Source organism: Salvelinus fontinalis, chromosome 32 (genome assembly GCF_029448725.1).
Source record: "Salvelinus fontinalis isolate EN_2023a chromosome 32, ASM2944872v1, whole genome shotgun sequence".
In the NCBI taxonomy this organism is placed as follows: domain Eukaryota; kingdom Metazoa; phylum Chordata; class Actinopteri; order Salmoniformes; family Salmonidae; genus Salvelinus; species Salvelinus fontinalis.
In genome coordinates this window covers 32018019-32045703 of record NC_074696.1, presented here as the reverse complement: position 1 = coordinate 32045703, position 27685 = coordinate 32018019, and the positions used below count along the sequence as shown (strand labels likewise).

At 42.8% G+C, this 27685-nt stretch overlaps 1 protein-coding gene across 2 annotated transcripts; it reads left to right on the top strand.

Moving 5' to 3' along the window:
- Positions 1–60: 60 nt before the first annotated feature.
- LOC129831089 (solute carrier family 66 member 2-like) lies at positions 61–26835 on the top strand. Of its 2 annotated transcripts, XM_055894122.1 has the most exons (5): positions 61–1071; positions 1362–1495; positions 3507–3557; positions 8850–9066; positions 24125–26835. In XM_055894122.1, the coding sequence occupies exons 1-5, from the start codon at positions 869–871 to the stop codon at positions 24333–24335; spliced, it is 816 nt and encodes a 271-aa protein (XP_055750097.1). In that variant the 5' UTR covers positions 61–868; the 3' UTR covers positions 24336–26835. The 2 variants fall into 2 exon arrangements, with proteins under 2 accessions (XP_055750097.1, XP_055750098.1); XM_055894123.1 differs by lacking the exon at positions 3507–3557.
- Positions 26836–27685: the final 850 nt, after the last annotated feature.

Sequence of the window (27685 nt, the reverse complement as noted above, 5' to 3'; positions counted from 1 at the left end):
TCTGTCTAGGACCATGCAGCCAAACTCAGATGTTGCCAAAGCAGGGAGCGACGATTTTGACGTAGAAGGAAGTGCTGCTCTAGCTTTCTGTTTGTGTGGCGGGGAGAGCAGTGGACGCAGGGGTTTTTGCACTTTCCGGTAAATTCACGCTCTTTCGATTTTTGCTGGAATTATATTTTCCAGACAAACGGGATTTGTTTTGTAAATGACAGTCATGTGATGCACAGATTCATGCTGCTGTCCGGTTGTAACTACAAACCCATCCGGAAGACTGGGGATTTGAGTCGCTTCGATTAGACTGGGGACATCTGGAAAGCAAATGTCGAGGGTTGACTATTTTAGTTTTCTTTACAAATCGCGAAAAATTCAGGCAATTGAAACTGTTATTGAATAATATTGCATTCATTTGATTGGTCGACCGACAAGTTAGATTTCTCTGGCCGACTGTTGATGTTCTCAATTGTAGCCTAACATTCAACTTGTTACATTGTACATCTCATATAGTTACAGTAATATGAAACAGTAGCGCCGCAACTCGGGATTTCTGCTGAGGTAGAACCTCTTGAGTCTACTGTAAACTGTTCAATAGAACATCATTGATGGACATAGTTATTTCTGCTTTACATCCGGTTTGAAAGAAGGAACTTTTTTTTAATGGCAGGAACACATCATTGTGTCCCCTTCATTGGTTATTGATCCAATAGTTGACTGTCAATAAGCATACGAAGGCACTGGTCTATTCACATTCTCTGACTAGGCTACACCACATTATTGAAAGGCAAGTGCAGCTCACTAGAACTTCGCGCAGGCCCTTTGGGACTTCCCATGGTTTGCTGTGCCCTGGTAGACTAGATAACAGAGAGAGAACATGGAAGAGGAGATGTTTGAGCAGCTCATGTATGTCCTGAACCAACTGGTGACATGGATTGCTGCGGGGGCTATGGTGTTTGGTGGAGTGGTGCCCTACATCCCCCAGTACAGGGACATCAGACGGACACAGAACGCTGAGGGATTCTCCACCTATGTCTGCCTCGTCCTACTGGTGGCCAATATTCTGCGTATACTGTTCAGGTAAGTTTTGCCATAGGTGCAGTAAACTTGCAGTTTCATGTTATTCAAATGTGCATTGATGCATGTGAAGGCTGTAGCCTAAGTGCATTTGAAGAACAGACAGACTCCAACTATTTGGCCCTTCAGATTTTACAGTGTTTGAAAATGATACTGCCCCTCACGGGAATCCTTGTATTGGTTTGCATAGCACCATTTTTGTTTGGTTCCAACAGAAGCCTATTGTCTCCATGCAGAATAGTATTGCCACCCTGGAGTCTGTGCCCTGACTACTCCCTGTCTCCTCTTTCCAGGTTTGGGCGCTACTTTGAGACGCCACTCCTGTGGCAGAGCATTGTCATGATAGCCACCATGTTGATCATGCTCAACCTGTGTACCAACGTCCGCGTAGCCACCGAACTCCAGACTAAGCGACGTTCATTCACAGGTCGGTATCCTCCTCCCTGGCCTGTCCCTACTCTTTATAGCTTTATAATCAGTTTATAACCTCCGTTCACATCATGGTGTGAACTAATGATAATGCTTGGTTGTATCACCAACCTCTGGAGAGTGTGTGTGTGTGTGTGTTACACATTTCTTAGTTGCCCAATTGTCCTTCCTCTCAAAGGAACTCCTTCATGTTCGTAATATACTTTACAGCTTAAACACACAACTCAAATCTGACAATCTAAACCAACCCAGTGCTATGGGGTGCATTCAGCAGGGCATAATGTTGTGGAACGGTCAGATAGAAATGTGTTATGTAGATCAAACATGCCTCTCTGACATGTAGAATAATGAATCATGTTGGCTCTTCATGACATTTATGAGCTTTTGAGTGGCGCAGCGGTCTAAGGCACTGCCTCTCAGTGTTAGAGGCGTCACTACAGACCCTGGTTAGATTCCAGGCTGTATCACAACCTGCCGTGATTGGGGGACCCACAGGGCGGCGCTAAATTGTCCCAGCGTCGTCCGGGTTTGGGTTTGGCCGGGGTAGGCTGTCATTATAAATAAGAATTTGTTATTAACTTACTTGCCTAGTTAAATAAAGGTTAAATAAGTCAAACATTTGTATCTGCAACATTTGACATTTGCCTACTGAATGTGGCCTTGTACTGTACAACTCTAGTTTGTCTTTGTAATTTCCATGTGAATAAAAGAGTTTGCAAAAAGGAGAACAATATCCCACACAGGAGCAGAGAGAATGGCTAACTGTCCTTATTAATATACTAATCAGACAGCACTGACCACATGTTCTGTAAACACCAGCCCGAGAGGCTTGTAGGAAAACATAAAGCCAGTGACTTTGTTAGCGCCTACATAATCACACAGTGTCACAGAATGCAGTGATAATCAGTGTGTCCTCGGCCCTTTTGCACCTCCAGTCTGGCGTCAAACACTATCAACAGATACGAGAACAATCCATAACATTCACACTGATGGAAAATGTAAGTGTTTTGACCCCTAGTTGCACCACACTTTCCCTAAAATCTTGCTGTTCAATGTGTAAATGTATGTATATAAACTCTAGTGCTTTGTTTTAAGTTGTTAATGTGTCTGAAACTTTGTGTGCTGCTATTTTAGCCAGGTCTCTCTTTTGAAAGAGATTATTCATCTCTAATTCAACCCACACCTTGCACAAACAGAACACTGGCAGAATCACGTGTATTAAAGAAAGTGAAAAATTATTCATCCTAAATATTCCCATTGCAGTCATAACAGGATGTTGATAATCTGTTTACGGAACTAGAGTGGGCTGGCTGCTGAATCTGGTTCATAACTCACATCCTCAGCCTGTTGGTTGACTGACTGACTGACTGACCTACACCAGTTTCCCTGCCAACGGAATACTAGAACATTGAATGCTCAGTGCTGCCATCATGTGGCCTCAATTCAGAGTTTGGTAGCCAATCAAGTTGACAGGATCAGGGTAGGCGGGTCAGATGATTTGAGAAAACAGGCTGCTTATGATTAGTCAAACGTTGAGATTTCAACTCTGCCTGGCGTAAAACAAATATTGAAGTTTCAACTCTGGCCAAACGTTGAGGTCCCTACTCTGGCCAAAAGTTTAGGTTTCAACTCTGTCCGACCCAAACGTTGATGTTTCAACTCTAACTTAAAACAAACATTGAGGTTTCAACTCAGTCAGATCCAAATGTTGATGTTTCAACTCTAACTTAAAACAAACATTGAGGTTTCAACTCAGTCAGATCCAAATGTTGATGTTTCAACTCTAACTTAAAACAAACATTGAGGTTTCAACTCAGTCAGATCCAAATGTTGAGGTTTCAACTATGTTAATTCCCACAGGGTAGTTATTGGGTTGTCCAGTTGAAATCACGAACCTTATGTCAAAAATAAACTTCTCTTCACTTCAAACTGTGGGTCAGTTCTGGTCTGTAGCACAAGAGAAACCAAGCTCTCTTTCTCTGTTCCCTCTTCTGATTTTGTGTCTGTAGCAACAGACAGTAAGGACGAGGAGATCAAAGTCCCTAAGAAGTTCTTTCTGGGTAGGTACTGTCTCTCTCTCTCTCTCTGCCTTCCTCCCTTCATCTCTCTCTCTTTCCTTACCGCATGGTCTTGTGTGGCTCTGCCTCTCGCATTGCTCCATCCACAGAATTAACTGCCACTAACTCATCATCATGCCTTAACTTGGCATGGATCCTCCTGCATCGCATGTGATCCACCCTCGTTATATCTCCATTTGTGATCCTAAAGAACCAATATAGTTGTTATAGTGTTCGCATGGAAGTTCACAATGCGTGTTAGCTATAGTCAATAGCTTGAATTGTTTCCGTTTGTAAAAGGCTTTTTATGCTACTGATATTAGTTTACTATAGCATGCATCTACTGTATTGCAGTGATTGTGCATGGACATTTCATTTTGCTTCAGTTCTTTGAGTTGTCTGATTGTAATGACTATCAGATTCTTACTCAGAAAATGAAAATGCATGCATTCTAGACTCATATATTGATTAAGCATATGTATTAAGACTTGATTGTTGCTATTTACTTGCTATGTTATTGACCTTGATAGACTAATTGCTCGGCTATGTTTCTTGGTTTGAAATGAACTATGCTCAGTATTATTTTGTTAGCGCTACAGCAACAATTCTATTAAATGCTGCATGTGAAAGCTAATGTGCACTGCCCTCTGCTCTGTGGTCCTGTCTGGTAAAACAATGATGCTGACTTGGATTCACACCAGCTTGCTAAAGATGCACAGACAGCTCGCAGATGTGACAGTTTATGAGACTGTAGACTTCCTAACTCTGTCCTGGTTATTCAACCTCTATCTTTGCCCTTTTGTTTCAACTCCCTCTTCTTGTTACTATACGGAGCCCCTCACCCAGCCAGTTGAGAGAGGCTGATGACCAGCAATCAATTGTACCTGCTTCATTGTGCTGAGAACTTTGTTTTTGTGAATAGCGTGTGATTCCCATCATAAGTATGCTTTTACTAACAATCTCAATGTTGTGGTTAGTTCTGGTTAGCACTGCTGCTTTGTAGTTGGGAAGGAGTTGCTATCCTCCATGTGGACAGTAGGTGGTGCTGGGAAATAACAAAGGCCTACAGTACCTGTGAAGACAGAATAATGCTCTGTGTTGTATGTTGTCCAGAGTCCTCACTGACGGTGAGGAAGTTTACCTTCTCAGAACTGCTATCCATCACACACTTTATTGGGTTCAATCGTCTCCTCTCTTAAAATCCATGCTTCATTCTGAGTAACGCAATTCAAAAATCCCCATCAAAATCTGTTTGTTTAGTTTGATCGTACATTGTAGAATACGATTATAGTTGTAGAGAAAGGCACAGACTGTTGAAGATATTCATTTCAGCAATCAAAATGATTTTTGCCACCCTTTTATTCAGCCTGTGTTTGGAATTGAGTGTTGTGTGTTTGTGTCATTGGGAACTGGGAGTTGACTGGCAGAGTTGCTGCCAACTTCTTACAACTTGTCAAATTGTTTCCACCCAGCATGATGTTCTAAAGCACAACTCCAGTGGTATGGTAAGCTGTCTTTCTTCTCATCACACTAGAAAAAGCTTAATTCTGGCTTCAACTTACCTCATCAAAAGCTGGCATTTTGTGTCCCACGTGTATGTTCACTGTTTTGGTCTGTACATGAAACTGTTGGTACTTGGCAGCGGAACCAGAGTTCAGTTGTCATGTTTCTTGGCATTCGAGCTGGAACCAGAGCCAGGGTGTGTTCTCCCTAGCCGTTTCCTGGCTTTGGGCTGCACAGGTCTGGATCTGGAGCTCTGCCTCCCTGCCTCTCTGGTTCTTTGTCTCCCAGACCCTATTCCTCTCCTCCCTGGCTCCGTCTCCCTCAGCCTCACTATTTGCCCCTGCCTGTTCCATAGCCATACTTTTGTGTATATATAGTGTATGTGGACACCCCTTCAAATGAGTGGATTTGGCTATTTCAGCCACACCCGTTGCTAACAGGTGTATAAAATCAAGCACACAGCCATGCAATCCACGTAGACAAACATTGGCGGTAGAATGGCCTTACTGAAGAGCTCAGTAACTTTTTCAACGTGGCACTGTCATAGGATGCCATCTTTCCAACAAGTCAGTCAAAAGTCTGCCCTACTAGAGCTTCCCTGGTCATCTGTAAGTGGATACATCTAGGAGGAACAACGACTCAGCAGAGAAGTGGTAAGCCACACAAGCTCACAGAACGGGAACCTCAAATACAACAGTTTGGGGAAGGCCCTTCCCTGTTTCAGCATGACAATATGCCCCTGTGCGCAAAGCGAGGTCCATACAGAAATGGTTTGTTGAGATCGGTGTGAAAGAACTTGACTGGCCTGCACAGAGCCCTGACCTCAACCCCGTTGAACACCTTTGGGATGAATTGGAACAACGACTGCGAGCCAGGCCTAATCACCCAACATTAGTACCCGACCTCACTAATGCTCTTGTGGCTCAATGGAAGCAAGTCCCCGCAGCAATGTTCCAACATCTAGTGGGAAGCCTTCCCAAAAGAGTGGAGGCTGTTATAGCAGCAAAGGGGGGACCAATTCCATATTAATATCCATGATTTTGGAATGAGATGTTCGACGAGCACTTTTGGCCATGTAGTGAATGTGTCTGTTGCTCGTCTGTCTGTTGCATAGACACGGGTCTGTTCCTCTATTGATTAGTCCAGGAGGAGATAAGGAGAGGCATGTTGTAATCCACTATTGTTGGAAGGATGAAAGGGTACAGGTGGAGGTAAAGTAATAAAACAGGGAAGGAAAGTGCTATGTATATATGGGATGTAAAAGAAGGAATTCATCAACAAACTACTCTTTGGCGAACTCCCTAAAGGGCGGTTTGTCTAAATGTAGTTTGGGAGTAACAAATAGTTCTGACGTCTCCTTATCTTTGTTGGGGTTTCAGGCTTTGATGAGGTTGGTTACAATTGAATATTTAAATATAATTTCACCTGCTTTCACTGAAGTTGTAAACATGAGAGTCAAACTGAGACAGAAGAAACAACAGTATTCTGACACGTTATCATCGGACTGTCACACGGACCTGTTGAACCAGTAGATTTCTGTATATTCCTGAAACTGTTGTGTGTGTGTTCTGTACCGAACTGTTTAATGTTCTGTGATGTTCAGAGCTGGCTTCCCTCCCTGGCTTCCCTCTCTCTATGGCACCTCATCCTAGATCCATTATGACAGCAGGTTCCCAATCACTCTGGAGAAATAACCACGGAGGGCAGGTGCGTTAAGCTGCCTCCCTCTGAGTTCAAACAAAGAACGTTGAGCACTATTTAGCAGTACCAGATATGTGAGGGGGGGGGGGGGTTGGTTGTTCGGCCTGTGTACTGTTAAAGGGACAATCAGGGAGGACAGGGGAACTGGGCATTGGGAATAGTCTATATTCTTCTTTCGATGTTTATTAGTCATCACAGTCTCTCCTGTATGGCGTGAGTCTGACCGGTTCCAATGAATCACCTCCTACTCTCCTCACACTTCTAGCTTTGATTTTAGCCCCAAAAAGCAGGTTATTTTTTGTGGACCATTTTTTATTTTACGTGGCTTTTGTTTTCCCTGCATGATTATGGACTATGAATGACAACATGTAACTGTGGGAAGTGTAGACCTGACAGGCTAAATGACAGCTTCTAAACTAATGTTCTGAGGAGACCAACACATGCAAAGCAATATGACATGATTCCAGCTCTCTCTCCCACACACACACGCACACAGTGGCTCCATGTCAGATTTAACAGAGGGAGGAACTAGGAGAGGGGATGAGGGAAGCGATGGAACGAGAGCGCCCCAGAGTAGATGAATGGCACAGAGGTGGAGGGGCACAGTGTGGTGTAGCATGCAAAGGTGCTGCTGTAAACACCCTGTAACAGCACTCTTCTACCATTACAATAAGCCGTGTGTGTCTCTGAGATATCCTCACCCCCCTCAAGGCATTGCTGTTATCAGTGAGGGCAAGACGGACTCACCCCACTCCATGATTAGGCGATTTAGTTGCAGACCGTAGACATGATAATCCATCATGCACATCCTGACTTCCTCACATACGCATGGCAGACAGGTGTATGTGTGTATTAGAAATGTCATCTAAATCTCAGGTCCGGTGAACATCAATATTTCAGTCAAATATGTTCCATTGTAATTTAGAGTGCACTTCAGAATTCAATCTCAGTAAGTCAGCAGGACATGTAATGTGTCATCCCTCTTCTTGTGGTTTGTCAAAAGGAAATGTGATTATGGAGAATGGTAGGAAACCAACCATGTTATTCTAGATGAGATGTATGAGTTTGCGCCCTCTTTTTATTTGATTCAGTTTAAGTGTGTTTGAGTCGCGAGGTTCACCAGTAGCTCCTGAAACTGTTTTTCTCCATAATCCTTCTGAAGCTCTCGTCTCATACTCTGTTCCACAGGCCTCCTCAGAGGAGCTTGATGTTCCGATGTGTCTTTTTCGATGAGTAGAATCTATTTTCAGCATGACCCCTGTACAACGTAGAGGTTTGTGTAAAATCCTATTGAAGATGCTGCACAGCGTGTTTCCCCTCCACCTCTTCTCCCCCTCCTTTCCGTGGTGATTTAATTTCCTCCATTTATTCTTCTCTCCCCTAACGTCATTTAGAGCGCGGTCAGGCTCCGTGTGTTGTTGTCTCAGTGAAGTTTTAAAACGCATTACGTGCAGCTCAGTGGTGACTTCGTTGATTTACCGCAGGGAAAGGGAATGAATCGATCAAGACTAACATTTGACAGTTTAACGTAACATAATCGTCAACATGCCAAAGAAGGAGGCATCCTCATCACTAACCTTATTCATACGCTGATCGCGTTACGGTTGTCTTAGCTACTCCTATAGGTTGGAGATGACAGGTAGTAGCAGCACAATGTATTGTGGAGGTGCCAGTCTCCTTGCTGAGATGTTGTCGGATCACTAGAGATTGTATTGCAGGCCTGCAGTTGTACGACGATGTTCTTCTTGAAGTCATGACTTCATAAGGCTCCTTCTTCAGTGAACTTGAACGGCACTTGTTTTTGTTTATTTCCCTGATGAAAAAAACATTCAACCTTTTAGGGAACATTTGGGAAGTCAGTGAGGCAGGAACATTGGGGTAAATCATTCTGCATTTTCCAAATTCGTTCCAAATTAGTTTTCCATGCAGCTATGCCTCCTTGTTTCACGTCACATGCAATGCTTTTTATTACAGTCTTCTCGAGCCAGCGTATCATGATGGAGGAAGATCGACCTCAAAAAGGTAAGAACCGTCAGTTTATCGGTGTTAGTATTGTGTCTTACTTTCTCTCCACATGTCTGTCTGCCTCAGACTTTGACTGGAGCCACTTCTGGTCGTGGAGTCGTTTCGTGGACTACCTGCAGTGTGTGTTGGCGTTCACCCTGCTGGCGGCCTACATCACCTACCTGCTGCTGGACTCGTCTGTGTTCGTAGAGAGCCTGGGCTTCCTGGCTGTCTTCACTGAGGCCATGCTGGGGATGCCACAGCTCTACTGCAACTACCAGAACAAGAGTACTGAGGGGATGAGGTGAGGACGTCACACATACACACTGAAGACACCACAGTTGCCATTCAATTGTCTCCCCTTTATCTCAGTTGACATTCGCTGTCGTTCATCCCATTTCTTGCTTCCATCCTACTCATAGCCCAGCTGCTGGCCTTCAGTGGTTCATTATGAGACCTATGACCTCAAACTGGTCTTTTCATTTGGACACCTGTGTATAAATTCAGTCTAATTTATGGAACACTTAAATACTTGGATATGTAATTCAGACGCCTGACTGGTACTGACTTTAGTTTATTCAGTGAAAGGATTTTCTACTAGAAGTGAACATGTTCTTTGGTTTATACGCTACATGACCAAAAGTATGTGGACACATGTTCGTCGATCATCTCATTCCAAAATCATGGGCATTAATATGGAGTTGGTCCCACCTTTTGCTGCTATAACAGCCTCCACTCTTCTGGGAAGGCTTTCCACTAGATGTTGGAACATTGCTGCGGGGACTTGCTTCCATTCATCCACGATGAATTAGTGAGGTCCGACACTGGTGTTGGGCGATTAGGCCTGGCTCGCAGTCGGTGTTCCCTTTTCATCCCAAAGGCGTTCAGTGGGGTTGAGATCAGGGCTCTGTGCAGTCAAGTTCTTCCACAAAGATCTCAACAAACCATTTCTGTATGGACCTCGCTTTGTGCACAGGGGCATATTGTCATGCTGAAACAGGAAAGGGCCTTCCCCAAACTGTTGCCACAAAGTTGGAAGCACAGAATCGTCTAGGCTGTCATTGTATGTTGTAGCGTTACAATTTCCCTTCACTGGAACTAAGGGGCCTAGCCCAGACCATGAAAAACATCCCCAGACCATTATTCCTCCTATACCAAACTTTACAGTTGGCACTATGTATTCTGTCAGGTAGCGTTCTCCTGGCATCCACCAAACCCAGATTCGTCCATCGGACTACCAGATGGTGAAGTGTGATTCATCACTCCGGAGAACCCGTTTCCACTGCTCCAGAGTCCAATGGCAGCGAGCTTTACACCACTTCAGTCAACGCTTGGCATTGTGATCTTAGGCTTGTGTGTGGCTGCTCGGCCATGGAAAACCATTTCATAAAGCTCCCGACGAACAGTTGTTGTGCTGACATTGCTTCCAGAGGCAGTTTGGAGCTCGGTAGTGAGTGTTGCAACCAAGGACAGAAGATTTTTACATGCTTCAGCACTCGGCAGTCCCATTCTGTGAGCTTGTGTGGCCTACCACTTCGCGGCTGAGCCGTTGTTGCTCCTAGGCATTTCCAGTTCGCGATAACAGCACTTACAGTTGACCAGGGCAGCTCTAGCCTGGCAGAAATTTGACTAACTGACTTGTTGGGAAGATGGCATCCTATGACAGTGCCACGTTGAAAGTCACTTCGGTAAGGCCATTCTACTGCCAATGGTTGTCTATAGAGACAGCATGGCTGTGTGCTCGATTTTGTACACCTATCAGTAACGGGTGTGGCTGAAATGGACGAATCCACGAATTTGAAGGGGTGCCCACATACTTTTGTGAATATATATATATATAGTGTATTATTTAAACTGAGACCTGATTTTGAACAGGATGCCTCCTTAGATTGTCTTTTAATTGAATTTATTGGCTTTTTACTGCCTTCATTCTCCCTGGCGAATGAATCCTTAGGCAGGATTCGCACAGGCAATTAAATATATATAAAACATGACGCTTCATTGTTAACGCTCCATTCTAATGCTGTTATTATGATGATGATTATATTATACCCATTTAGTGCCGTTGCTGTCATCATCATGGAGTTTTAATTGAGGATCTTCAGTAGTGTTCCGAGTTCCTATTATTAGTCACACAGTTGTGACTGAGTCATGACCGACGCACACACGTGTGTACACACACATACAGTGCCTTCAGAAACTGTTCACGTCCCTTTACTTATTCCACATTTTGTGTTACAGGCTGAATTGAAAATGTGTTACATATATTTTCTTTCTCACCCTTCTACACACAACCCCCATAATGACAAAGTGAAAACATGTGTTTTGACATTTTTCCAAATGTATTGAAAATTAAATCGAGAAATATCGCATTTGCATTAGTGCTCACACCCCTGAGTCAATACATGTTAGAATCACCTTTGGCAGGGATTACAGCTGTGTCTTTTTGGTTAAGTGTCTCAGAGCTTTTCACACCTGGATTTAACAATATTTAAACTTTGTTTATTTTTTAATTCTTCAACTTCTGTGAAGTTGGTCGTTTATTATTACTTGACTGCTATTTTCAAGTCTTGCCATAGATTTTCAAGCCAAAACTGGAACTAGGCCACTCAGGAACATTCAGTGTCGTCTGGGTAAGCAACTGACTACACCAGGTTTTCCTCTAGGATTTTGCCTGTGCTTAGCTCGATTTTGTTTATTGTTATCCCAAACAACTCCCTAGTCCTTGCCGATGACAAGCATACCTATAACATGATGCAGCCATCACCCTGCTTGAAAATATGAAGAGCGGTACTCGGTGATCTCTTGGATTTCCCCCAAACATAACGCTTTGTATTCAGGACATAAAGTACATTTCTTTGCCACATTCTTAGCAGCTTTACTTTAGTGCCTAATTGCAAACTGGATACATGTTTTGGAATATTTTTATTCTGTACAGGCTCCCTACTTTTCACCAGTGGTGGAAAAAGTACCCAATTTGTCTTTCTTGAGTAAAAGTCTCTAAAATGTTTTGGTTTTAAATATTCTTAAGTATCAAAAGTAAAACTATAAATCATTTAAAATTCCTTATATTAATCAAATCAAAATAGATTTTTCACATGCACCAAATAAAACAGGTACAGACCTTACCATGAAATGCTGACTTTCAAACCCTTAACCAACAATGCAGTTTAAAGAAAAATATTTACTAAATTATCTAAAGTAACACAATAAAATAATAATAACGAGGCTACACTATACAGGGGGTACAGGTACCAAGTCAATGTGCTGGGGAACAGGTTAGTCAAGGTAATTGAGGTAATATGTACATATAGGTAGGGGTAAAGGGACAAAGCAGACGGCACCATTTTCTTGTTTTTAAAATGTATGGATAGCCAGGGGCACACTCCAACACTGACATTATTTACAAAATATGCATTTGTGTTTAGTGAGTCTGCCAGAGGCAGTAGGAATGACCACGTGTTCTCTTGATAAGTGCATGATTTTGACAATTTTCCTGTCCTGCAAAGCATTCCAAATGTAACCAGAACTTTTGGTTGTCAGGGAAAATGTAAAAAGTACAATATTTTAGGCCTCCCGGGTGGCGCAATGGTCTAGAGCACTGCATCGCAGTGCTAGCTGCGCCACCAGAGTCTCTGGGTTCGCGCCCAGGCTCTGTCACAGCCGGCTGCGACCGGGAGGTCCGTGGGGCAACGCACAATTGGCCTAGCATCGTCCGGATTAGGGAGGGTTTGGCCGGTAGGGATATCCTTGTCTCATCGCGCTCCAGCGACTCCTGTGGCGGGCCGGGGCGCAGTGCGCGCTAACCAAGGGGGCCGGGTGCACGGTGTTTCCTCCGACACATTGGTGCGGCTGGCTTCCGGGTTGGAGGCGCGCTGTGTTGAGAAGCAGTGCGGTTGGGTTGTGCTTCGGAGGACGCATGGCTTTCGACCTTTGTCTCTCCCGAGCCCGTACGGGAGTTGTAGCGTTGAGACAAGATAGTAATTACTAGCGATTGGATACCACGAGAATTTTTTTTGGGGAGAAAAGGGGATAAAATAAAATTAAAATTAAAAGTACAATATTTTCTTTAGGAATGTAGTGGAGTAAAAGTAAGTTGTCAAAAATATAAATAGTCAAGTACAGATACCCCCAAAAAACGACTTAAGTAGTACTCTAAAGTATTTTTCTTAACTACTTTGCACCACTGCTTTCCACTCTGTCATTTAGGTTAATATTGTGGAGGAACTGCAATGTTTTAAAGTCACCGTTGGCCTCATGGTGAAATCCCTGAGCGGTTTCCTTCCTCTCTGGCAATTGAGTTAGGAGGGACGCCTGCGTCTTTGTGGTGACTGGGTTTATTAATACACCATCAAAGTGTAATTAGTAACTTCACCATGCTCAAAGGGATATTTTTTAACCATCTACCAGTAGGTGCCCTTCTTTGTGAGACATTGGAAAACCTCACTGGTCTTTGGTTGAGTCTGTTTTGAAATTCACTTTGACTGAGGGACCTTACAGATTATTGTATGTGTGGGGTACAGAGATGAAGTAGTCATTCATAAATTATGTTAAACACTTATTGCGCACAGTCCATGCAACTTATTATGTAACTTGTTAAGGACATTTTTACTCCTGAACTTATTTAGGCTTGCCATAACAAAGGGGTTAAATACTTATTTACTTAAGACTTTTCATCTTTTCATTTTTAATTAATTAGTTAAAGTTTCCAAAAACATAATGCCACTTATTTGACATTATGGGGTATTGTGTGTAGGCCAGTAACACAACATATCAATTTAATTAATTTGAAATTCAGGCTGTAATAAAACTAAATATGGAAAATGTCAAGGGGTGTGTACTTTCTGAAAGCACTGTACGCACACTCGACACAATGTAAATAGTCTCTGAATGATCATGCAACAGACTAAAAATATAACATCACTAAAAAATAGAAAGATTGAGTAGCTCATTATCATATTGATTATCAAAGACTCATAATAAAAAATATGCCTTCATAAAATAATGAATGTGTTAAGCCAAACCCCAGAACATGTCATGCCAGTCAGGTCCAGAGATGGTTAATGACAACAGATCTGCATTCCAAATTGCACCCTATTCCATATATTCAGCGCATTCGGAAAGTATTCAGACCCTTTGACTTTTTCCACATTTTGTTACGTTACAGCCTTATTCTAAAATGGATTAAATAAAATATAAAATCCTCATCAATCTACGCATACTACCCCATGATGACAAAGCGAAAACAGGTTTTTAGAAAAACAGAAATACCTTATTTACATAAGTATTCAGACCCTTTGCTATGAGACTTGAATTTGAGCTCAGGTGCATCCTGTTTCCGTTGATCATTCTTGAGATGTTTCTACAACTTGATTGGAGTCCACCTGTGACAGGATTGTGTCGAGGCACAAGATCTAGGGAAGGGTACCAAAAAATGTCTGTAGCATTGAAGGTCCCCAAGAACACAGTAGCATCCATTCTTAAATGGAAGAAGTTTGAAACCACCAAGACTCTTCCTAGAGCTGGCTACCTAGCCAAACTGAGCAATAGGGGGAAAAGGGCCTTGGCCAGGGAGGTGACCAAGAACCCGATGGTCGCTCTGACAGAGCTCCAGAGTTCCTCTGTGGAGATGGGAGAACCTTCCAGAAGGACAACCATCTCTGCAGCACTCCACCAATCAGGCCTTTATGGTAGAGTGGCTAGACTGAAGCCATTCCTCAGTAAAATGCACATGACAGCCCACTTGGAGTTTGCCAAAAGGCACCTAAAGGACTCTTAGACCATGAGAGACAAGATTATCTGGTCTGATGAAACCAAGATTGAACACTTTGGCATGAATGCCAAGCGTCACATCTGGAGGAAACCTGGCACCATCCCTACGGTGAAGCATGGTGGTGGTAGCATCATGCTGTGGGGATGTTTTTCAGCAGCAGGGACTGGGACACTAGTCAGGATCGAGGGAAATATGAATGGAGCAAAGTACAGAGAGATCCTTGATGAAAACCTGCTCCAGAGTGTTCAGGATCTGAAGGTTCACCTTCCAACAGGACAACGACCTTAAGCACACACCCAAGACAACTTAGGAGTGGCTTTGGGAGAGGTCTCTGAATGCCCTTGAGTGGCCCAGCCAGAGCCCAGACTTGAACCCCATCTTACATCTCTGGAGAGAACTGAAAATAGCTTTGCAACAACGCTTCCCATCCAACATGACAGAGCTTGAGAGGATCTGCAAAAAAAAATGGGAGAAACTCCCCAAATACAGGTGTGCCAAGCTTGTAGCGTCATACCCAAGAAGACTCAAGGCTGTAATCGCTGCCAAATGTGCTTCAACAAAGTACTGAGTAAAGGGTCTGAATACTTATGTAAATGTAATATTTCCTTTTTTTATTTTTAATACATTTGCTAAAATTCCTAAAAACCTGTTTTTGCTTTGTGTGTGTGTAAATCATTTTATTTTTTGACATTTAAAAAAAAAAAAGGCTGTAATGTAACAAAATGTGGAACAAGTCGAGGGGTCTGAATAGTTTCCGAATGCACTATAGTGCACTACTTTTGATCAGGGCCTATTAGGGAAAAGGGGGCCATTTGGGACACTTGATGCTAATTTTTTATTTGATTTATTTCGCCTTTATTTCACCAGGTAAGCCAGTTGAGAACAAGTTCTCATGCACCTTTGTTTAACCAGGTAGGCCAGTTGAGAACAAGTTCTCATTCACCTTTGTTTCACCAGGTAGGCCAGTTGAGAACAAGTTCTCATTTACAACTGCGACCTGGTCAAGACAAAGCAAAGCAGTGCGACCAAAAACAACAACACAGAGTTACACATGGAATAAACAAAAGTACAGTCAATAACACAACAGAAAATCTATATACAGTGTGTGCAAATGGAGTAAGGAGGTAAAGCAATAAATAGGCCATAGTAGCGAAGTAATTACAATTTAGCAAATTAACACTGGAGTGATAGATGTGCAGATGATGATGTGCAAGTAGACATACTGGTGTGCAAAAAAGTCAATCAAAACAATATGGGGATGAGGTAGGTAGTTGGATGGGTTATTTACAGATGGGCTGTGTACAACTGCAGTGATCGGTAGGCTGCTCAGATAGGTGATGCTTAAAGTTAGTGAGGGCGATATAAGTCTCCAACTTCAGCTTTTTTATTTTTTTTGCAATTCGTTCCAGTCATTTGCAGCAGAGAACTGGAAGGAAAGGCGGCCAAATGAGGTGTTGGCTCTGGGAATGACCGGTGAGAGATACCTGCTGGAGCGTGTGCTACGAGTGGGTGTCATGGTGAACAGTGAGCTGAGATAAGGAGGAGCTTTACCTAGCAAAGACTTATAGATGACCTGGAGCCAGTGGGTATGGCGACGAATATGTTGCGAGGGCCAGCTGACTTGAGCATACAGGTCACAGTGGTGGCTGAAGGCATCACTTCCTGTTTATATTGACCTGTCAGAGCCGGCCTCAAGACCCCTCTAGCAGACAGTTAGCAAACAGAACATTACTACAACACAAGGAGGAGGGCGACTGGGAGCTGTGGGTGACACAACATGGTTGCTCTAATGGTGGATGTTGGGTGGGGAGGAGATGATGGGGGAAGCTTGTATACAGGAAGTGTATTCTGATCTGTCTTGTCATGGTTTGATGGGAAATGAAGTTCAAATTGGATGTAAATGTAGTCCTCCTGTTCTATCGTTACAGTACAGCTCCAAATCACATATTTACTTCAAGGATGTCAAGTCAACCTCAGTAAAGAAAAGATCTCTCTCTCTCTCTCTGCCTCTCTGTCTCTCTGTCTCTCTGCCTCTCTCAAACGTAGCTCCATGGTCAAAACAAGATACATTGTCAAACGTAGCTCCATGGTCAAAGACAATTCTTTCGAATTTGAAGCTTAATTATAGGGCTGTGTGAACTGTTTGAAGTTGAGAACTTACGAAACACACATTATGTAATCCTGCTGAATATATCCCCTGTGGTCAACTTGGATGAGATGTATTATATTGTGAATATTTCCTGGTGTGGTGATTTAGCGTGGGGTTGGTTTGCCCAGTGATTTTGGAGATAGATGTACTTAGTTATTGTGGTCTTCCCTCCTATCCTTTCTGTGTGTGGCTTCCCCCCCGTATTAGCCTCTGTGTGCAGAATTAATGGCACTTTGGTCTAGGTGTGCTGGCATGATGTCAGGTCTCCAGCGGTGTGTGGGTGTGCGTCTGTGTGTGTAGCAGGGCAGCAATGAACATAAACCGACATGAGCAGTCAAACTAATGACTGGGGTGGGAGGCGGGGGATGGTAGCTAGGCAGGGGATACCTGGCGTTGATGTCTGGGCCCCTGGCCTGAGATAAAGGTAATGGAACATGGAGAGACAGGCTCTGCAGACCGCCTACTGACTGACGGTCCTTATAAGTCCTCTCTGTGTGAGCTGTTTCCCATGGACAGATAACACGCTCAGAGGGAGTGCCTTATTTAGCCTGCCATCTAGCTGTTGTTTGACCATTTAAATTCAGTCAGTATACAAGTCTGTCTCTGCATTCACAACACTGCATCACTACCTTGTCAGACAAGTCTATGACAACTTGCCCACCCACCTGGGCTGTGGAGCTGCTGATTACCTGATGAAATGCAGAGGGTCTTCCATCCTCCTCAACCTCCGATGCATACAGGCTTTTTTACCTCCCAGTTAGTCTTCTGTAAGTGGCTGGGGACTTTTAGAATCATTTCCCAGGCATGTTCTGACCCCATCCCTGACCTCCCAGCATTCTCTCTGAGGCTACGTCCCAAATGGCACCCTATTCCCTATAGAGATGGGCCTTGGTCAAAAGTAGTGCAGTACATAGGGTGCCATTGGAGACGCAGACCGAGTTTTCATGAGGGCTGATCAAATCCTCAATCCTGCTCTCACATCATTACACACAAAGCTGGCCCAAACTCTACGTCAGCACTCGGAGAGAAATAAATAAATGTTTCTCCTCTTCCCCAGAACTAACAAGCTTCCTACCTTGGATGTATTTGGAGGGAGAGAGAGGGGATGGAGGGAGAGAGAGAAAGATGCAAGGAGGGAGGTAGTATGAGTAGATGCATGGGAAGGTAATTTAAAAGGGTGTTACAAATGAAATGAGTAAAGGGGCGTGAGGTGAAGGTGGAGACATGAATAATATAGAAGGTTTGACAGGTCTCACCCCTTCCTCTTTCTTCCCCTCATCTTGTGGGTGCTACAGTTGAAGTCGGAAGTTTACATACACTTAAAACTTCACTAGGGTAGGGGGCAGCATTCGGAATTTTGGATGAAAAGCGTGCCCAAATTAAACGGCCTACTACTCAGGCCCAGAAGCTAGGATATGCATATAATTAGTAGATTTGGATAGAAAACACTCTGAAGTTTCCAAAACTCTTAAAATAATGTATGTGAGTATAACAGAACTGATATGGCAGGCGAAAACCTGAGGAAAATCCAACCAGGAAGTACTATTATTTTGAAAGGCTGTTTTTCCATTGAATGCCTATCCACCATACAAAGACTTAGGACCCAGTTCACGGTATACATGGCTTCCTCTACATGTGGCCAGTCTTTAGGCATTGTTTCAGGCTTTTACTCTAAAAATTAGGGAGATACAGCACTTTCAATGAGACGCCATGAGTCCTGCGCGTGATCGGGAACGCGCCTTTCTTGTTTCTCCTTTTCTATTGAGGAAGCTTTTGTCCTATTTAAATATTATTGATTTATTTATGACAAAAACAACCTGAGGATTGATTTTAAACATCGTTTGACATGTTTCTACAAACTTTTATTGTACTTTTTTCTTTTCGTCTTGATGTTGAGAGCGCGCATTGTGCCTTTGAATTTCTGAACGCACCAACAAAACAGAGGTATTTGGACATAAAGATGAACTTTATCGAACAAAACAAACATTTGTTGTCGAACATGGAGACCTGGGAGTGCCATCAGATGAAGATCATCAAAGGTAAGTGATTCATTTTAATGCTATTTCTGACTTTTGTGACACCTCCTTGGTTGGAAAATGGCTGTATGGTTTTCTGTGGCTAGGCGCTGACCTAACATAATCGCATGGTGTGCTTTTGCCGTAAATCCTTTTTGAAATCTGACACAGCGGTTGCATTAAGGAGAAGTTTATCTTTAATCGTATGTTAAACACTTGTATCTTAGATCAATGTTTATGATGAGTATTTCTGTAATTTGATGTGGCTCTCTGCACTTTCACCGAATGTTTGTTTGAGACAATGCATTTCTGAACATAACGCGCAAATTTCAAATGAGGTTTTTGGACATAAAGATGAACTTTATTGAACAAAACACACATTTATTGTCTAACATGGAGTCCTGGGAGTGCCATCTGATGAAGATCATCAAAGGTTAGTGAATCATTTAATCGCTATTTCTGACTTTTGTGAGCCCTCTCCTTGGCTGGAAAATGGCTGTATGGTTTTCTGTGACTAGGCGCTGGCCTAACATAATCGCATGGTGTGCTTTCGCAGTAAAGCCTTTTTGAAATCGGACACTGTGGTTGGAGTTTATCTTTTAAAATGGTGTATAATACTTGTATTTTGAGGAATTGTAATTATAGGATTTCTGTTTTGAATTTGCCGCCCTGCAATTTCACTGGCTGTTGTCGAGGTGGGACGCTAGCGTGCCACTTGTACCAGAGAGGTTTTAAGTTGGAGTCATTAAAACTCGTTTTTCAACCACTCCACACATTTCTTGTTAACAAACTATAGTTTTGGCAAGTCGGTTAGGACATCTACTTTGTGCATGACACAAGTAATTTTTCCAACAATTGTTTACAGACAGATTAGTTCACTCATAATTCACTATCACAATTCCAGTGGGTCAGAAGTTTACATACACTAAATTCACTGTGCCTTTAAACAGTTTGGAAAATTCCAGAAAATGATGTCATGGCTTTAGAAGCTTCTGACATCATTTGAGTCAATTGGAGGTGTACCTATGGATCTATTTCAAGGCCTACCTTCAAACTCAGGGCCTCTTTGTTTGACATCATGGTCAACTCAAAAACAATCAGCCAAGACCACAGACAAAAAATGTAGACCTCCACAAGTCTGGTTCATCCTTGGGAGCAATTTCCAAACACCTGAAGGTACCACGTTCATCTGTACAAACAGTAGTGCGCAAGTATAAACAGCATGGGACCACGCAGCCGTCATACCGCTCAGGAAGGAGACTCGTTCTGTCTCCTAGAGATTAACGTACTTTGGTGCGAAAAGTGCAAATCAATCCCAGAACAACAGCAAAGGTCCTTGTGAAGATGCTGGAGGAAACAGGTACAAAATTATCTATATCCACAGTAATTATCTATATCTATATCCACAGTAAAACAAGTCCTATATCAACATAACCTGAAAGGCCGCTCAGCAAGGAAGAAGCCACTGCTCCAAAACCGCCATAAAAAAGCCAAACTACAGTTTGCAACTGCACATGGGGACAAAGATCGTACTTTTTGGAGAAATGCCCTCTGGTCTGATGAAACAAAAATATAGCTGTTTGGCCTTAATGACCATCGTTATGTTTGGATGAAAAATGGAGAGGCTTGCAAGCCAAAGAACACCATCCCAAAGGACAACAAAGTCAAGGTATTGGAGTGGTGTCACGCCCTGGCCTTAGTATTCTTTGTTTTCTTTATTATTTTAGTTAGGTCAGGGTGTGACATGGGGAATGTTTGTGTTTTATCGGTTTTGGGTGGTTATATGGTAAAGGGGGTGTTGGGTGTAGTGTATGGGTTTGTGTTGAGTGTATGTGTCTACCTGTGTCTATGTTGGGTGTAGTTGTCTAGGAGAGTCTATGGTTGCCTGAATGGGTTCCCAATTAGAGACAGCTGATTTGTGTTGTCTCTGATTGGGAGCCATATTTAAGGTAGCCATAGGCTTTCGTTTGGTGTGGGTAATTGTCTATGTTATACGTTTGTAGCCTGTATGTGCACTACGTTCATAGCTTCACGGTCGTTTGTTTGTTTTGTTAGTTTTGTAATAGTGTTTTGTTTTCGGTTCTCCTTCTTCATAATAAAAAGGAAGATGGCTTATTTTCCTAATGCTGCGTTTTGGTCCGTCAATCCTCCACACGATCGTGACAAGTGGCCATCACAAAGCCCTGACCTCCATCCCATAGAAAATTTGTGGGCAGAACTGAAAAAGCGTGTGCGAGCCAGGAAGCTTGTGGGAAGCTTGTGGAAGGCTACCCGAAACGTTTGACCCAAGTTAAACAATTTAAAGACAATGCTACCAAATACTAATTGAGTTTATGTAAACTTCTGACCCACTGGGAATGTGATGAAAGAAATAAAAGCTGAAATAAATCATTCTCTCTACTATTATTCTGACATTTCACATTCTTAAAATAAAGTGGTGATCCTAACTGACCTAAAATAGGACATTTTTTACGAGGATTAAATGTCAGGAATTGTAAAACTGAGTTTAAATGTATTTGGCTAAGGTGTATGTAAACTTCCAACTTCAACTAGCAGACAGCCTGAGACAGGGTGAACCTGTACCCTGTAATCAGCCTGAAGACAATTACCTCTGCTAAGTGGCTCCTGCTAGACGATAGTCTTCGTACTTTGAAGCCACCATTTGTACCCTCAATGCAGCAAATCTTCATCAGCTCACTTGTATGGATCATTGAACATGTTGCCTTGCCAATAACAATGATACAGGGTCAGACAAATGACATAGGGAGAGTGGTACCATATTAGAGGTATTGGCAGTGTAGTCAATACTTGACAGTACTGTATGGTTATGACCCAGTCGTAACGTCACAGATGCAGTATAATATTCATAGGATATGTGTTGTGTTTATTATGGATTTGTCTATTGTGCCTACTACTGCATACCATGATGGAATATGCCATCAGTGTATTTGCTTAGTGCAAAAACCCTTTCCCTGAAACACCTAGAACATGTTGTCTGAATAATTATTTGGAATTTTCAACGTACACAGCAACCATACAAAACCCTATACAGGGACTACAAAGGGAAACTCAGCCACGAGCTGCCCAGTGACGTGAGCCTAGCAGGCGAGTTATATGCCTTTTTATGCTTGCTTCGAGGCAAGCAACATTGAAGCATGCGTGAGAGCACCAGCTGTTCCGGACGACTGTGTGATCTCGCTCTCCGTAGCCGATGTGAGCAAGACCTTTTAAACAGGGTAACATTAACAAAGATTACCAGGATGTGAACTCAGAGCATGCGTGGAACAACTGGTGTCTTCACTGACATTTTCAACCTCTCCCTGACCGAGTCTGTAATACATGTACAAATTACCTCGACTAACCTGTACCCCCGCACATTGACTCGGTACTGGTACCCCCTGTATATAGCCTCGTTATTGTTATTTTATAGTGTTACCTTTTATTTTATTTTTAACTTTATTTTATTTAGTAAATATTTTCTTTACTTTATTTCTTGAACCACATTGTTGGTTAAGGGCTTGTAAAGTAAGCATTTCACAGTAAGGTCTGCATCTGTTGTATTTGGCGCATGTGACAAATAAAATGTGATTTGATTTGACAGGTCTTCCCTTGACACCAATTAGATTAGGCATCTCCCTCTCCCCCACCCTCACCCTTTAAATGTGTTTATATTCAGATTAGCATTCTGTCCTTTGACTAACCTGTGTTATTTACACATGAATGGAAAGCGCTGACATGTCAGGATTGGCTCTGGCACTCCGAGCAGGGGTCCCTACTCCAAATTGTCACGACACGAGGCAGGTAGTATTAAGAACAGCAGATAGAGGATGCCTCTGCGTTCAGAAGGGAGTGTTTTGGGAATGTTGTTGTCGTAGGCGGTTTATTGTAAACACTTCTGAATGCTGTTAGCTAACTGTGTTTGTGCCTCAGTCCTTCCTTTGTCAGCGTTTACCTTCCGTCCTTGGCTTCAGTACAAAGCCCGGGGAGAAAAACAAAGAGTCCCAAAGACGAGAGGGAGGTTGGAGAGGGATAGCAGTAGCTGGGGAGACTGTTTGTCTGTTGTGATTTATCCATAATCACCAACACTGTCAAGACTTTTCTCATTATAAAAAGTAACTTGGGTGTTTTAGAAACATGGAGCGGAGATCCTGGGAGCCCAGCATGCCAAGAAACCTTGCATATACCCTTTTATAATAAGCAATGCTGTTTTCTCCATTTAAAAAGTAGAGGGCTTTCAAAGCTTGGTCTTTGTACAGTAGACAACATACCTAGAGACCTCCTGCTGTACTTCCCTTCTACGGTTACTGTTAGTGTGTTACTTCCCTATTGGCTCATTATAGTTCATAATGCTGCAGAGTAACACAGAGAGGAGGGGCCACAGCCTAAAGTAGGGCCCTCCAACGCTGTTCCTGGAGCGCTACTGTCCTGTAGGTTTTCACTCCAACCCTAATCTAGCACACCTGATTCTAACCACAGAGTTGTTCTAAAAGCTACAGCTGAACAACACAACTATAGTTGTTTATTTACTCTGACTTCCTGAGAAGTCAGCCTAAGCAGCTCCCTGAGAGAGGAGGGAGAAGAGCTGCTGCAGAGAGCAGACAGGTGAACTCACCGCACAACGAGTCTGAATTTATAAACCTCCCTGAGAGAGGAGGGAGAAGAGCTGCTGCAGAGAGCAGACGGGTGAACTCACCGCACAACGAGTCTGAATTTATAAACCTCCCTGAGAGGATTCTCAACTCCAGAAGAGTTGTGGCAAATGAACTTGAATGAATTCCATTTCTTTCCTTTGAATAGTTTGTTCTGGAAATAGTGGGTCAGTATCCCCACCACTAACGATGCATTTGGTCTGTTATTGTGTTACATGATTTCCTGTCTCTTTTCTGTCATGATTCAAGGTAGTGTTCAGGTGTGTCACCGGCCGTGTCCGAATACCTGTACTTACGTTCTAAATAGTAGGCTTTTTGGCAATGCAAAAATATAACTTATTATAGTGTGAAATTTGTTGTATCCTTTAAATGCCAGAATGTCATACTCGTTTAGACTTCATCTAGTATTTACTGCACTCTATGGAGGAAGAGAAAAATATTTTCAGACCCACGTGTGTTTTGACAACAGCTGATAATCGGCTGATAAGAGAACAGGCTGTAACAAAAGGAACGGATGGTGGGAAACGGCGCAATTGTGCATTAGGTGACGCATTCTTAGTATGGGTGAGCCTAGTATGTTGATTTGTTGCTTACTGCATGCATTTATACTAAACAGTACATAATACATAGTACGTAGTATGATTTAGTACACAGTATGTCATTTTAGTAAGTAGTAGGCAAGACAGATTTTGGACACAACCACTGTTTCTAGCTCTGCTAACATTGAAATGTTTATCTTCCCCCATCTCTTCTTTCTCCTCCCTTTCTCCCTGCAGTATAAAAATGGTGATGATGTGGACGAGTGGGGACACTTTTAAGACGGGTTACTTCCTGCTGACCGAGGCTCCTGTCCAGTTCTGGACCTGTGGTCTGCTGCAGGTGGGAGTGGACATTGCCATTCTATTCCAGGTCTACTACTACAGCCGCTACCCGCAGAAACCCGTCTCGCACACCGTGTCACACACAACCAGCACCAAGGCACTCTGAGACCCCCTAACACACACACACACATCGTTACCAATCGGTCATGAGCACACAAACTAGTTAGAGTTACTTTGCCTGAAGAATTTTGCTGAATGACACTTGTTACATTTCATTTCAAAACGGAGAGGACCTCCAGTTATATGTATGTATTTGTATGTTGTGCAGATGGTTATACATGTATATCCCTAAGAATATATCCCTGTATATGAATATACCTGAGCATACACACAGAATCTTGTGCACATGCATCAATCTACATTGCAGTCATATGCACTGTGTATGGATGGACACTCAAGGAAGTGTGGACCAGCTTTCCTGTCCATAGATCTGATGATTGTTGCATGGAAAAAACTTAAGACTTTCACAAAGGGCTGTTTACTCAGCCATTGATCACAATGTACAACCGATCATCAAAGTAACTAACAGAAACCTTACTGAATGTACAATGGAATTATTATTTGGGGGGAAATTAGATTCTACATTTAATTTAGATAGCTCTTTGTTCTAAGTTCTCCACGGGTCGGGTCTGTCTGATCACTTAGGCCTCTTCTGGTCTGGTTGGAAGACCTCCGACTGCTGCTGCTGCTTGTTGGAAAATTCACCAGATTAATTCAACTGGAAGCAACAGCAGTTTTACCAAAAATGAAAAAGGCTGTCTGGGCCAGAGGCCTGGTTCCTGGGAGCTCCAACACGTTTCCTTCAGATGACTCTGAGGTAAAGCTTAAGGACTCAGTGGTTCAGTGGACCACTGTGTTGCTGGTATTACGGACAGTAAGGGAGTCAGTGGAGCGAGGGCGGTAGGACATTTTGTGAAACAAATATTATGTTTATGTTACTGTTTTCATTTAAAGGAGTAGCAGCCATGTTCGTAGGCCAGGGAACTGGAAGGACTTTCTGTGTTTTTTATGGTAAATGAAAACAACAACAATGCATCGGGAAGGACATGAAGTACAAAGCTCCTGTCTTTAGCACTGTTTATACATGGTTCTAACATGCATCCTTTCTCCTGTCCACATTCTGATCGTGCCCGCATTTTCAGACAGGTGTAGACGATTTAAAGACATGTACGTACCATGTGTAGACATATTTCTGGAAATATGGGCACAATCCGAATGTGGACAAGATCAGGACAAAGGTCGCATGTTAGCGCCAGGTATAAACAAGGCTTCTGAGGACCTAGTGACAGTCTGTTGGTCTATGGACAACTCAGCTCATCTCCCTGCTCCTATCAGCCTCAAGCACCCCTAGAAACCTTTTATTTGTTTAAATAGGACCTTTAGAATTTTATAGGAATATTTCTTTCTTCAGCTTTCTTCAAATGTTTTAGATGTGTGCTTTTGGTGGAGACATCTTATTCTGCTGAGGGCTGGTGTGGGTGCAGGGTTTTGTTCTAGCCAAGTAGTAGGCATGTCCAGACTCAACCTCTTGGAGTGTTTGACCACATGGTAAGTTGAATCTCTCTGGGTGTAACCAAGACGATACCAGCACTACAGCTGTTATATTCACTTCTGAACTGCTGGCTAAAACGTAGTTGGTGGTTGCGTCCAAGATGGCGTCCTATTCCCTGTTTATTACAATACTTTTGACCAAGTAGTGCACTCTATAGGGAATAGGGTGCCATTTCAGACGCAGATATATTTTTTTTACGCTGGATACTCTGGGAAATGTTATTTTAATCACTGGCGATGCAGAATATTTGTTTTGTTATGCTATCCATCTTTTTCTAATCCTGAAACGCTTGTATAATCACAAACCTTGTACACTTGCCCTTTATCAAGCTCTTTTTTACAATGATGAGGAGGACTGTGACGCATGTCAAATGGTGACCGTTGTTGTCATTGTATGAAGAAGTTGTGCACCTAGTAAACTCTGGTTGTGTAGCATCAACCGGGCCAAAATGACTCACTGTTTCTGATGTAGTTGTATTATTTTGGTGGCGGTTCAGTTTTAGTTGTTCATGGGTAAAACTGCAGAACTATTCCTCTGTTCATGGAGATGCTGATCAAACAATGCCAATCCTTGTGATTTTTGAATATTTTTTTACATGGTTTTAGGTCAGGATTCAATCTAAGTTGCGTTATAGAACACTGCACTGGACTGCCGACAATGCCCCTTTTCAAAGGCAGTTTACACCAAAACCGTCTTTCGCAGTGTCCATACCAGGAATTCTATCTCTGCGAACTCGGGGGAAATTGCCTTTAAAAGGCGTATTGTCGGCTGTCCAGTGCAAGGCGCCTTGGACAGAATCGCAGCCTCAGTTTATGTACCCCCAATTTTTTTTATGTTTATCATTACCTTTTATTACCACGTTGTGACTTGTTGTTTTTCTACACAGTACATTACCACATTTCTTTCCATGGAATGGCCGGTTCTTTCTATAGAATTGCCAGTTCATCGTCAATAGACAATTTAAATCAACCTCTGTCTGATATGCTGTTACTTGTTGCCAGTATTCATGAAAGCTCTGTGGCGCTGTCATTAAAGGCCAAAATGAGAACTTGTATTCTACTGTGCTTTGTGTAAATTCATTATGCTAGTGATGTTTGTGTGAAGGGTGTATGTTACACCAGAACACCCAGGCTCCATCTGTAATAGCACCCTGTTCCCTAAATGGTACACTCATTTGGACTAGAGCCCTGGAAAAAGGTAGTGTGCAATATAGGGTACCATTTCTGACGCAGGCCTATTAGCACCTGTCCTGATAATACTATTCCACCAGCAGTGGAGACCTGGTTAGCATCATCTGTCAGAGGAACCACCATGTTTGGGCTCCAGGCATGTGGCCTCAACAGCTATCAACAACATACATGGTAATGCACCTTCGCTGTGTCTTCACAACAAGCACTGTGTTGACCACACAATACCAGCATTAGTCAAAAGGGTTTATGTAAAGTGTATTCTAAACAAACAGGAATGTGGCGGCCAGCCTCAGCAGAACTAGTCCAGAGAAAATTATACTGGAGTCTGTTCCAAATGGTACCCTATTCCCTACATAGTGCACTTCTTTTCACCAAAGTCCTATGGGCCCTGGTCAAAAGTAGTGCACCGTATAGGATATAGTGTTCCCTTTTGGAAAACAACTGGGAGGAACAAAAGAACTGCTTCTTCCTCCTATGATGAGATTGGACTAATGCTGCGATCACATCTCGTAATTTTGTAAATGCCCGCATACTACTGAGGAAAATCCACTTGAACGCCCCTCCAACTATCATCCATGTGCTCAGAGTTTCCCACTTGCAGAGGGGAAGCATGGCAGCATCTTTCCTACTTGCAGAGCAAACATAACAGCATCTTCAGCAGTTGTTTGTGGTAAGACTGCACAGTCCTAATAAGTTATATTGAACATGCAAATG

Coding starts and splice junctions, on each gene's coding strand:
- LOC129831089 (XM_055894122.1), top strand. CDS start 869: ATGGAAGAGGAGATGTTTGAGCAGCTCATGTATGTCCTGAACCAACTG. Junction 1,496..3,506: donor TAAGCGACGTTCATTCACAG/GTCGGTATCCTC, acceptor TTGTGTCTGTAG/CAACAGACAGTAAGGACGAG. Junction 9,067..24,124: donor AAGAGTACTGAGGGGATGAG/GTGAGGACGTCA, acceptor TTCTCCCTGCAG/TATAAAAATGGTGATGATGT.